At 43.8% G+C, this 13,455-nt stretch overlaps 1 protein-coding gene and 1 long non-coding RNA gene across 5 annotated transcripts; one reads left to right on the top strand and one right to left on the bottom strand.

Moving 5' to 3' along the window:
* Positions 1-6,755: 6,755 nt before the first annotated feature.
* Positions 6,756-10,959, bottom strand: LOC123111140 (uncharacterized). 3 transcript variants are annotated; one of them, XR_006454170.1, is made up of 5 exons: positions 10,435-10,959; positions 10,172-10,264; positions 9,841-9,901; positions 7,910-9,163; positions 6,756-7,805 (listed from the first exon to the last, which is right to left on the bottom strand). It is a non-coding gene; the product is annotated as an uncharacterized lncRNA (long non-coding RNA). The 3 variants fall into 3 exon arrangements; XR_006454167.1 differs by having other exon boundaries at positions 6,756-8,156; positions 8,748-9,163; XR_006454166.1 differs by having other exon boundaries at positions 6,756-9,163.
* Positions 10,960-11,044: 85 nt separating this feature from the next.
* LOC123111128 (putative FBD-associated F-box protein At3g50710) lies at positions 11,045-13,243 on the top strand. Of its 2 annotated transcripts, none has more exons than XM_044531828.1 (3): positions 11,045-11,962; positions 12,285-12,419; positions 12,533-13,243. In XM_044531828.1, exons 1-3 carry the CDS (start codon positions 11,186-11,188, stop codon positions 12,932-12,934), a joined length of 1,314 nt encoding a protein of 437 aa, XP_044387763.1. In that variant the 5' UTR covers positions 11,045-11,185; the 3' UTR covers positions 12,935-13,243. The 2 variants fall into 2 exon arrangements, with proteins under 2 accessions (XP_044387763.1, XP_044387756.1); XM_044531821.1 differs by having other exon boundaries at positions 11,045-12,196.
* The last annotated feature ends 212 nt before the right edge of the window (positions 13,244-13,455 follow it).

The following is a 13,455-nucleotide window of genomic DNA, read 5'->3' as shown; positions in this document are numbered from 1 at the left end:
CCTTGACTGACTCATGGCAAGGCACACTTCCGGTGCGGTACACAGCATAGCATACTATAGAGCCTACGTCTGAAGCATAGGGGATGACCTTCGTCCTTTCTCTCTCTTCTGTCGTGGTCGAGCTTTAACTCTTAACTTCATACCTTACAACTCAGGCAAGAACTCCTTCTTTGACTGATCCATCTTGAACACCTTCAAGATCATGTCAAGGTATGTGCTCATTTGAAAGTATTATTAAACATTTTGATCTATCTTATAGATCTTGATGCTTATTGTTCAAGTAGCCTAATCCAGGTTTTCCATTGAAAACACTTTCCAAACAACCCTATATACTTTCTAGAAATTCTACATCATTTCTGATCAACAATATGTCAACAACATATACTCATCAGAAATTCTATAGTGCTCCCACTCACTTCTTTGGAAATACAAGTTTCTCATAAACTTTGTATAGACCGAAAATCTTTGATCATCTCATCAAAGCGTACATTCCAACTCTGAGATGCTTACTCCTGTCCTTAGAAGGATTGATGGAGCTTTGCATACTTGTTAGCGTCTTTCAGGATTGTCAAAAACCTTCTGGTTGTATCACATACAACCTTTCCTCAAGTAAACTGTCAAGGAAACAATGTTTTGACATCCTATATGCAAGATTTCATAAATAATGCAGTAACTGCTAATCCAATTCCAACAGACTCTTAGCATCGCTACGAGTGAGAAAGCCTCACCATAGTCAACTCCTTGAACTTGTCGGAAAACATCTTTAACGACAAGTCGAGCTTTCTTAATGGTGATTCTTACCATCATTGTATGTCTTCCTTTTAAAATCCATCTGTACCCAACGGCCTTACGACCATCAAGTAGTTCTTCCAAAGTCATGGATCCTTTCTCGGATTTTATGGCCTCGACCCATTCGTCGGAATCCGGGCCCACCACCGCTTCTCCATAGCTCGTAGGTTCATTGCTGTCTAGCGACATGACCTCTAAGATAGGATTGCGTACCACTCTGAAGTAGTACGCATCCTTGTCACCCTACGAGGTACGGTAGTGACTTGATCTGAAACTTCATGATCACTATCATAAGCTTCTACTTCAATTGGTGTAGGCGCCACATGAACAACTTCCTGTGCCCTGCTACACACTAGTTGAAGTGACGGTTCAATAACCTCATCAAGTCTCCACCATCCTCCCACTCAATTCTTTCGAGAGAAATTTTTCCTCGAGAAAGGACCCATTTCTAGAAACAATTACTTTTGCTTCCGGATCTGAGAAGGAGGTATACCCAACCATTTTGGGTATCCTATGAAGATGTATTTATCCGTTTTGGGTTCGAGCTTATCACGATAAAACTTTTTCACATAAGCGTCGCAGCTCCAAACTTTTAAGAAACGACAATTTAGGTTTCTCCAAACCATAGTTCAAACAGTGTCGTCTCAATGGAATTACGTGGTGCCCTATTAAAGTGAGTGCGGTTGTCTCTAATGCCTAACCCATGAACGATAGTGGTAATTTGATAAGAGACATCATGGTACGCACCATATCTAATAGGGTGCAACTATGATGTTCGGACACACCATCACACTATGGTGTTCCAGGCGGTATTAATTGTGAAACATTTCCACAATGTCTTAATTGCGTGCCAAAGCTCGTAACTCAGATACTCATCTCTATGATCATATCATAGACATTTTATCCTCTTGTCACAATGATCTTCAACTTCACTCTAAAATTACTTGAACCATTCAATAATTCAGACTTGTGTTTCATTAAGTAAATATACTCAGTATCTACTTAAATCATCCGTGAAGTAAGAACATAACGATATTCACTGCATGCCTCAGCACTCATTGGACTGCACACATCAAAATGTGTTACTTCCAACAAGTTGCTATCTTGTTCCATCTTACTGAAAACGAGGCTTTTCAGTCATCTTGCCCATGTGGTATGATTTGCATATCTCAAGTGATTCAAAATCAAGTGAGTCCAAACGATCCATCTGCATGGATTTTCTTCATGCGTATACACCAATAGACATGGTTCGCATGTCTCAAACTTTTCAAAAACGAGTGAGTCCAAAGAACCATCAACATGGAGCTTCTTCATGCGTTTTATACCAATATGACTTACATGGCAGTGCTACAAGTAAGTGGTACTATCATTACTATCTTATATCTTTTGGCATGAAAATGTGTATCACTACGATCGAGATTCAATAAACCATTCCTTTAGGTGCAAGACCATTGAAGGTATTATTCAAATAAATAGAGTAACCATTATTCTCCTTAAATGAATAACCATATTGCGATAGACATAATCCAATCATGTCTATGCTCAACGCAAACACCAAATGACAATTATTCAGGTTTAATACTAATCTTGATGGTAGAGGGAGCGTGCGATGTTTGGTCACATCAAACTTGGAAACACTTCCAACACATATCGTCAGCTCACCTTTAGCTAGTCTCCATTTATTCCGTAGCTCTTTTATTTCGAGTTACTAACACTTAGCAACCGAACCGGTATCTTAATACCCTGGTGCTACTAGGAGTACTAGTAAAGTACACATTAACATAATGTATATCCAACATACTTCTATCGACATTGCCAGCCTTCTTATCTACCAAGTATCTAGGGTAATTCTGCTCCAGTGGCTGTTCCCCTTATTACAGAAGCACTTAGTCTCGGGTTTGGGTTCAACCTTGGGTTTCTTCACTGGAGCAGCAACTGATTTTCCGTTTCATGAAGTGCCCCTTCTTGCCCTTGCCCTTCTTGAAACTAGTGGTTTCACTAACCATCAACAATTGATGCTCCTTCTTGATTTCTACTTTCGCGGTGTCAAACATCGTGAATATCTCAAGGATCATCATATCTATCCCTGATTTGTTATAGTTCATCACGAAGCTCTAGCAGCTTGGTGGCAATGACTTTGGAGAAACATCACTATCTCATCTGGAAGATCAACTCCCACTCGATTCAAGTGATTGTTGCACTCAGACAATCTGAGCACAAGCTCAACGATTGAGCTTTTCTCCCTTAGTTTGCAGGCTAAGAAAATCGTCGGAGGTCTTATACCTCTTGACGTGGGCACGAGCCTGAAATCCCAATTTCAGCCCTCGAAACATCTCATATGTTCCGCGATGTTTCGAAAACGTCTTTGGTGCCTCAACTCTAAACCGTTTAACTGAACTATCACGTAGTTATCAAAACGTGTATGTCCGATGTTTGCAACATCCACAGACGACGTTTTGGGGTTCTGCACACTGAGCGGTGCATTAAGGACACAAGCTTTCTACTGATCGCATAATCGCTACTGTCAACTTTCAACTATATTTTCTCTAGGAACATATCTAAAACAGTAGAACTAACGTGCGAGCTATGACATAATTTGCAAAGGGCTTTTGACTACGTTCAGGATAATTAAGTTCATCTAATGAACTCCCACTCAGATAGACATCCCTCTAGTCATCTAAGTTATTACATGATCCGAGTCAACTAGGCCGTGTCCGATCATCACGTGAGACGGACTAGTCATCATCGGTGAACATCTTCATGTTGATCGTATCTACTATACGACTCATGCTCGACCTTTCGGTCTCTTGTGTTCCGAGGCCATGTCTGTACATGCTAGGCTCGTCAAGTTAACCTAAGTGTTTCGCGTGTGTAAATCTGGCTTACACCCGTTGTATGTGAACGTAAGAATCTATCACACCCGATCATCACGTGGTGCTTCGAAACGACGAACTTTCGCAACGGTGCACAGTTAGGGGGAACACTTTCTTGAAATTTTAATGAGGGATCATCTTATTTACTACCGTCGTTCTAAGCAAATAAGATGCAGAAATCTGATAAACATCACATGCAATCAAAATAGTGACATGATATGTCCAATATCATTTTGCTCCTTTTGATCTCCATCTTCGGGGCTCCATGATCATCATCGTCACCGGCATGACACCATGATCTCCATCATCGTGTCTCCATGAAGTTGTCTCGCCAACTTATTACTTCTACTACTATGGCTACCGGTTAGCAATAAAGTAAAGTAATTACATGGCGTTGTTCAATGACACGCATGTCATACAATAAATAAAGACAACTCCTATGGCTCCTGCCGGTTGTCATACTCATCGACATGCAAGTCGTGATTCCTATTACAAGAACATGATCAATATCATACATCACATATCATTCATCACATTCTTCTTGGCCATATCACATCACATAGCATACCCTGCAAAAACAAGTTAGACGTCCTCTAATTGTTGTTTGCATGTTTTACGTGGCTGCTATGGGTTTCTAGCAAGAACTTTTCTTACCTACGCAAAACCACAACGTGATATGCCAATTGCTATTTACCCTTCATAAGGAACCTTTTCATCGAATCTGTTCCGACTAAAGTGGGAGAGACTGGCACCCGCTAGCCACCTTATGCACCAAGTGCATGTCAGTTGGTGGAACCTGTCTCACATAGGAGTACGTGTAAGGTCGGTCCGGGCCGCTTCATCCCACAATGCCACCGAATCAAGATTGGACTAGTAACGGTAAGAATATTGAACAAAATCAACGCCCACAACTACTTTGTGTTCTACTCGTGCAAAGAATCTACGCAATAGACCTAGCTCATGATGCCACTGTTGGGGAACGTAGCAGAAATTCAAATTTTCCTACGTGTCACCAAGATCTATCTATGGAGAAACCAGCAACGAGGGGAAGGAGAGTGCATCTACATACCCTTGTAGATCACTAAGCAGAAGCGTTCAAAAGAACGGGGTTGAAGGAGTCGTACTCGTCGTGATCCAAATCACCGGAGATCCTAGTGCCGAACAGACGGCACCTCCGCGTTCAACACACGTACAGCCCGGTGACGTCTCCCATGCCTTGATCCAGCAAGGAGAGAGGGACAGGTTGAGGAAGACTCCATCCAGCAGCAGCACAACGGCGTGGTGGTGGTGGAGGAGCGTGGCAATCCTGCAGGGCTTCGCCAAGCACCTGCGGGAGAGGAGGAGGTGTCGCGGGAGGGAGGGAGGCGCCAGGGCTTCAGGTGCGGCTGCCCTCCCTCCCCTCCACTATATATAGGGGCAAGGGAGAGGGGGGCGCAGCCTTGGCCCTTCCTCCAAGGAAGGGTGCGGCTAGGGAGGAGTCCATGCTCCCCAAGGCACCTAGGAGGTGCCTTCCCCCTTTAGGACTCTCCCTTTCCCTTATCTCTTGGCGCATGGGCCTCTTGGGGCTGGTGCCCTTGGCCCATATAGGCCAAGGCACACACCCCTACAGCCGATGTGGCCCCCCGGGGGCAGGTGGACCCCCGGTGGACCCCCCGGACCCCTTTCGGCACTCCCGGTACAATACCGATAATGCGCGAAACTTTTCCGGCGACCAAAACAAGATTCCCATATATAAATTTTTACCTCCGGACCATTCCGGAACTCTTCATGACGTCCGGGATCTCATCCGGGACTCCGAACAACATTCGGTAACCACATACAAACTTCCTTTATAACCCTAGCGCCATCGAACCTTAAGTGTGTAGACCCTACGGGTTCGAGAACCATGCAGACATCACCGAAACATTCTCCGGTCAATAACCAACAGCGGGATTTGAATACCCATGTTGGCTCCCACATGTTCCACGATGATCTCATCGAATGAACCACGATGTCAAGGACTCAATCGATCCCGTATACAATTCCCTTTGTCTAGCGGTATTATACTTGCCCGAGATTCGATCGTCGGTATGCCGATACCTTGTTCAATCTCGTTACCTGCAAGTCTCTTTACTCGTTCCGTAACACATCATCCCGTGATCAACCCTTGGTCACATTATGCATATTATGATGATGTCCTACCGAGTGAGCCCAGAGATACCTCTCCGTCAACCGCAGTGACAAATCCCAGTCTCGATTCGTGCCAACCCAACAGACACTTTTAGAGATACATGTAATGCACCTTTATAGCCACCCAGTTATGTTGTGACGTTTGGTACACCCAAAGCATTCCTACGGTATCCGGGAGTTGCACAATCTCATGGTCTAAGAAAATGATACTTGACATTTAGAAAAGCTTTAGCATACGAACTACACGATCTTTGTGCTAGGCTTAGGATTGGGTCTTGTCCATCACATTATTCTCCCAATGATGTGATCCCGTTATCAACGACATCCGATGTCCATGGTCAGGAAACCATAACCATCTATTGATCAACGAGGTAGTCAATTAGAGGCTTACTATGGTGTTGTCTATGTACCCACACATGTATCTGAGTTTCCTATCAATACAATTATAGCATGGATAATAAACGATTATCATGAACAAAGAAATATAATAATAACTAATTTATTATTGCCTCTAGGGCATATTTCCAACATTTACATAGTACTCCCTGTGTCCCACAATGTAAGATGTTTTTGCAAGCTTCTTTAACTTGTAAAAATGCCTTACATTATGGGACGGAGGGAGTAACTTCTTTGATTGTCCAATCTCTAGATAAGTTGTTTGTGGTGAGCGCAGCTAACATTTTGTCCTATCATTGAGTAATAACAAGGAGCATCGACAACCCATTAGTACTGCTATATTCTAATTTGGCAAGAAGGGTCTATGGTTATTTTTCTTGAGTGCTTTACAGGTGTGTTGAATATGCTTTCTCGATGAGTGATTACAATAGAAGAGTAAACTAAAGCAAAAGTAATTGCAGGAGAATAGAGGTAGCAAAAATTCAGAAACCATGTAATATTCTAAGGGACCAAGAACCTGATCTGGGATTTCCGCAGAAATGGAAAAAAATCTATAACATCCGTACCAATTTGTAGACCACCTTCTCTCAACCAAACAAGGATATGAGGATCTCTGGAGCTTAAATCAACAACAACTATCTATTAAAAAATAGCCATTAAAGGGAAAAGGAGCCATAGCCCGCTATCCTTGTCCTCAATGCAATGAGGATCATGTTTGCTTCGATGGTGTTTTACTACAAGAGAAATCCAGATGTGCAGTTGATGAACATAAAACAAAAGGATGAACGAATCCGAGGTGTAAAATAAAAATGGAAGAAAAACTAAAGTGCTTGCATCTTCAGCAAGTGGTTTCCAATATTCTGTAACTGATGGCATGCAGACTTGGTCAGGATCAGTCAAAGAATCCCGCAGTTCCAATGCAAATGAGATGTGGTTTCCAAATATTTGAACCTTCAAAAATTGTATGGCCAAAAAAGGTAATTCAAGGCACATACAGGTAATTAGATGATAATTTATCAATATGGTGTAGGCCATTCAACCAACAGGGCAGTAACTTGCAGCAAATTTGTACAAGGCCATGCTGGATCCGCCCCTGATCGTAGTAATGTTGCTAAGCTATGCCCTGATTAAATTTCGGCAATAATTTCTTCAATGAATTAATTTAACTGGTGCATACTTATATCATTGATTGATTTCATCACAGTTCTAATTTACATCATTTAACACCTCAACTAAGACCAGTAAACTAATATGAGTGGAAATAAAATAGAAGTTCTCTTGTAACTGATCAAGCCTCGACGCATATGATCTCCAACTTAATTTCTAACATAATAATATGTATGAGTGCTGCAAGTGCATCTGAAATAGTTAGCCAAATTAAATTCAAGGAGTAATTTCACTCAATAAAGTTATCATATTCGACTGCTTTGCTCATGTCCGCAATCCTGTCGAATTTAGACACGAGCAAGTCTAGCACAGTTGGAGAAACTGAATAACCCGGACTGAGAAGAGCATCACACGGCTCCGATTTATCAATTTTACCACTTTGGTCATGGATAAAAACCTCTCAAATATAGACTGCACACAACAGTAAGAAATGGAAATGCAAGGTTAATAAGTAATTCATTAGATCAGATGATTAGCCCCCAAAGTAAAGGAAACTTGAAGCCATAGCCACTCACCCTCTGTAATGCATGAGTTGTTGCCTCGTCGACATCCTAGATTGCTTGAACAACCTAATACAGTAGATTAAGTACATCGACAAATGTTTTGAAAGACTCAAAAAACTGCTTGCTAGTGCACGCAATAAGATTTTATGCAATTTGGTTCTAACAAATAAAGTATGTACATGCACCTGTTTAGGATCTGAATCATTGTTTGGAAGCATATTTTCGTTCTCATATTTTTTTGTCATCCAAATCGAATGAACTGTGCATGCCATAAAGAGGGTGTATTAATAAAATCAATCATGTCTATAATGGTAGAACTGAACCAAAACAGACGCATTTTAAGCACCAGAATAAAATGTTAATCCCAACTAAACACACTGATGCACTTGGTTTAGAAACGGAGGTAACAAACATAGGTGCACGAAAATGATAGTTCGGTAGATGATATATCAAAACTGAACTTTTGGCGATAGTTTAATAGTTAGGAGAAAAGCCCGCCTTTCCACTTGTTTATTTGTCCGCTGAAGTAAATGATATGTTCTTCATCCATCTTAAATCAAGCATCTTACATGCCAATGCACACCACTGCTTGATAAACTAATAGGAGCAGTACAACTCTTCAACTCAGTACATTATTAGGTTTCTACATAAATGGGAATTAAAATAAATCAAAAGAGAGACTAATCTTTCACGTGAGAAGAACCTCCTGTATTTGTAGCTTTCACTTTTGCAGTAACAAACATGACAACTATGAACCGAAGATACACATCGATGATTTTGAAGTGCTTAGTTGTTTAGCTTCAACAAACTGATTAATATTGTGAGCTTTCATGAGAAGTATAGTACATACCATGATGCTTGCCTTACAGACCATGATACCTCCCGGTGCAAGAGCCCTTCTATGCCCTGAGTATGTGGCGCCTCTCAAAGAGCAAAAAAGGACTTGCAGACTGCACACAACCACACGTAAGATGGATCTAGGCAACCAATGACTGATAACAACCTACAAGACATGGCGAAGAACTTGGTAGCCTTGGCGCCCGTGACGCGCCTGTCTCCATTTGCAGGGACAGTTTGGGACGTGGCCACTTGAGAATTAGTGAAGCGCCGTCCATCCCCTCCCAATCCTTCGGTTTGGGGGCGCTGGTGGTGGGAACCGTGAAGTTTGCGAAACAAGCACCTGGGTCGGTGATGGCGAACCAGTCGGCGTAGATCCTCTAGTGCTCCTTGGAGCAGCCCACGGGGTGCAGGTGCTCGTCTCTTCTCCTGTGCCATGGGGTTTGTAACTACTTAATATTGGATATAAACAGCAAATCTAAAAAAAAACTAATGATGTAACCAGTGTAAAATACAGAGCATGGATCTTTTGCTGCTATAACCAACTTTCTTTTCGTAATTTTGCAAGAAATAGGAAAACAAAAGTACTGCCTAGGATCTTACTTCAGAGGTCCCTAACCCTACCAATTAAACACAGTTTTGCCTCCTAGTATGATGGCTTAATGAGATCATGATTATTTCATTTAAATAATAGGTCAAGGAGTGCTCACATAACCAAGATTGGTGATTGGGAATATCTGGTGTATAATATTAGCATATATAGTTTACTGATGTATTTTGTTGTCCAAGAAGAAAAAGCTTAACCATTGCATATGTTCTCTGAACTATATGCCCATTTTTCATCAGAACATAACAAAACTAACCCCTGCCCATATTTCGATAACGGGTGATTTACTCTTAGATTTCAAAACTTTGGACCTTCAGACAACAAATGTACCAGTGATCGAATGTACTTTCTGCCCACAACCTAGGCGTCGAGGTAGCAAGGCTCTCTAATCAATCAAGCAAATGAAAGAACATGTTGCACCAAAGAGAACTGCTTTTTAGGGAGCCATACACGCATAAAACATAATAAGTAAAATAAATAAGGTGGATAAATTGGCTACCTGAACACCCAGGATGTGTTAAGCATACACGTGAGGCAACAATCCATGACAAGCATAGTACCTGCAAAACAAATTAGGCAGCACATAAACAATATAGTGTCAATCGGGTGAAGAGAAAGCACATAAAAATGAAAGAAGCAAGAGAAGAAAATGGAAGGGAAAGACGAAAACCCAAGAAATAAACGCCCAGCAAGTAGCCAAAATAGCCCAAGAAAACATCCAAAGGAACTGCAGAGGCAAGAAGAAGAAACCAAAAGAGGAATAGGAGAAGCAAAAGGATTCAAATGCAAAAAGATTCGGGGGAGATCAAATCCACTGGTGCAGGACTCACCTCAACCAGGCCACACGAGGTACCTTTTATAGCTCACCAATCCGCAGCAACTGAACCTTGTCGAGGCTAAAATTAACAAGCCTAACCAGATCCCTGTAAATCACAATATAGACCTAGATAAGCAGCGGGACGAAGGAACAAAGCGAGTATAGAACCAAGCAAGGGAGCAAGAAAGAACGAATTAAGAACGAGCCAATCCAGCTGCGGGACGACGAACGAATCAAGAACATGTATGTGTGAGAGAGGGTCCTGAGATGCAGTACCTGAGCGCACGCACAACACGATGTCGACGGCTCGGCGATGGTGACCCCGACAGAACAGCGGCGTGAGCCGCGACCTGTGCTTCTCCCGTCGACGACGGAGGGCGCGGAGGTTGGGGTAGGGATTGCAGGAGATCCGCACGCACATGGCGGAGAAGGGCAGCGCCGTCCTTGCCTGCTGCTGCTGCTCCCCGCCGCCGCCGCCATCGTGCTCCTCGTCCTCCCTCCGCTGCTGCTCGTTGTCGTTGTTGGGAGCGCTCTGTTGCGGTGGATCTGGCCGCCGCCGGAGCAGTGGAGGGGAGGGGAGGGGAGGAGAGGAGATCAAGCGAGGGAGAGAGAGCTGAGACGGGGAAAGGAGGCGGCTAGGTTTCCATCGCGGGATTGGTGACTCTGCCTCGTCTCATCCAACCAGAGATCAACATGTCACGGGCCAACACGTGAAAAGACGAAAACGCCCACGGCGGGGCACGGAGTAACTATCCTTTGCTACAGCTCCTATTTTTTTTATCCGACGGCCCAGCTCTTCTAGCGGCGAAATCCAACGTATGAGATCGCTCCGACGTCTAAAATCGCATCAAGCAAACCGATCAGACGGCCAGAATGCTCTAATCGCTGAGGAGGCAGATGTTTCGATCGGTATCGTTTTTCTGGATTCCATCCCGCAGCAGCCGCACCACCGTGCCATCGCTGGAACAAAAAACCCACCCAACTCCCCTGCTCCCGCCTCGGATCTCCATTTCTCCAGCGACCGGACATGAAGAGGACGGTGGCGGCGAGTCCCGCGGTCAGGAAGAAGGCGGCGGAGGCTCCGGCCGCGGCGCCCGCACCCAAGAGGCGCGCGTCCGCCGGAACCGCCAGGCGCAGGCCACGGAAGCGGATCCGCGAGGATAAGCTCGTCAGCGACGGGGATCTCATCAGCCATGGCGATCTCATCAGCAAACTTCCCGATGACGTCCTCGGCACCATCATCTCCCTCCTTCCCACCAAGGACGGCGCCCGTACGCAGGCCATCGCCCGAAGATGGCGTCCCCTCTGGCGCTCCTCGCCTCTCAACCTCGACGCCTCCTACCACCTTCGCCGCGACGAGTTCAAGCGCCTCTCCTTAGTCTCTAGGATTCTGTCAGACCACCCTGGCCCGGCCCGCTGCTTCGCTTTCCGCTTCATCCGCCTCCACAAAGCCAAAAAAAGGTTTGCCGAGGATGCCGCTCAGATCAATAGTTGGTTCCACTCCCGAAGCCTCGACAACCTCCAGGAGCTCGAAATCAGCTTCAGTCTACTTGAATATGGATATGGGCAGTCTGAGAAGGAGAAGCGCTATCCGCTGCCACCGTCGGTGCTGCGCTTAGCATCAACGCTCCACTTGGCCAGGATTGGCTCCTGTGATTTCCCAAAGGAGATCGCACCTTCACTGAATTTTCCCCTCCTCAGGCAGCTCCACCTATGGCGCGTTTCCATCTCCGAGGATGTCTTCTCTGGGGTGCTGTCTGGCTGCCATGTCTTGGCGAACTTATATCTGTCGGAGATTCGTGAGGTAGGTAGCCTCCGCATTTGCTCGCCAACTCTCAGGATCATCGTCATAACTTGTTTGTTTGAAGGCAAAGGAGAATTGGTCATTATGGAGGCCCCTCGCCTTGAAAGGTTGCTGTTACGTCCGCCAGTCTTAGGTAGTGAGATTATCCGGGTTGTTAAGGCACCTAAACTGGAGATGTTGGGCCTTTTGTCTCCCTGCATCTCAGAAATAGAAATTGTTAATATTATCTTTAAGGTACAGCTGCATCCGTCTCTAGGCTCTTAGCCTCTTACATGGAATCCTCACTTCGATTTCTTTTTTCAAACTCCGTTGTTTTCTTCAGGGATTGATCTCATCCAGCTCGGAAAGCTCAATACGCACCGTAAAGGTTTTGGCTCTCAATTTTTCTAGCCCTGCTTTGGATGCAATTCTTGACATCCTTAGATGCTTCCCCTGCTTGCAAAAGCTCTATGTCATTGTGAGTATTCATCTTTCTTTGCTATAAATCTCATACTGAGTATTTGATTCTCGTCTAATAAACTATAGTTTGCAATTACTTCAACATATGTTTGTTATTATTTCCTTTCGCAGTGGGACAAATATGTAAAGGCAGAGATAAAAAATGCGCGTCAGTATGACCCACTAGATCCAATCAAATGCCTTGATAACCATCTCAAAGTACTGGTGTTGAAGAATTACAAAGGTGGTGAGGAAGATGTTGGCTTCGCCAAGTTCTTTGTTTTGAATGCGAAAGTAGTAAAGGAAATCAACTTTGGAGTGTGTAAGGAGATTGGCATCGACAAGAGCTGGATGACTAATCAACTCAGGCTGCTAGAAGTGGAAACTAGAGCTTCTCAAGACGCTCAATTGAAATTTGGAAGTGGTTCTTATTGTTGGGGTACTTATTTGGATACCAAGGACTTGTGCATTGCCGACCCTTTCAGCTGTTGTTTTGCAGACGGGGTAGATGCGCTTTCAGAAGCATATATGTGATCTGTCAATGGCCACTCCCATTGGTTGCTTCGTTCGCAAATTACATTGATATCTGATGGTTTTGTTATCTTCCGTCTGAATGAGAGGAGTATGGATGCAATCTAGTTTATTCTAGTTTTAGTCAGCAGTGCATAATTGCGCTAATTTTTTGCTAGTTTCAATCAGCGCTTCCTGCTTGTATTGAAGATGGGTCCTTCCTTTTTCACCAGAAGTGTCTGAATATTATTCTGTGAGTTAATGATTGTGAAAAGTAAACCAAGTACTGTCACTTTGTATTGCCATTGCACCCTTAGTCCCTGTTGACGCGATCATGCAATTGATTACTGTTTATGTTAGATGTGTTCACTAGTAATCACATATTTTTATTTCCTTGTTTGGTCTCGCACATGAATGTTATATTTAGGGACACTAATGGCAGTGTGCAACCTTCTTGCATAGGTAGAATATAAACCCCATTTCCCTTAAAACTACAGAAGTGTTCTTTTTAGATTTTTAAACTGGAAAAATACCAGTGTCTTTTC

The sequence above is a fragment of the Triticum aestivum genome, chromosome 1B (assembly GCF_018294505.1).
Source record: "Triticum aestivum cultivar Chinese Spring chromosome 1B, IWGSC CS RefSeq v2.1, whole genome shotgun sequence".
Lineage (NCBI taxonomy): Eukaryota > Viridiplantae > Streptophyta > Magnoliopsida > Poales > Poaceae > Triticum > Triticum aestivum.
This window is presented reverse-complemented; position numbering and strand designations above follow the sequence as displayed.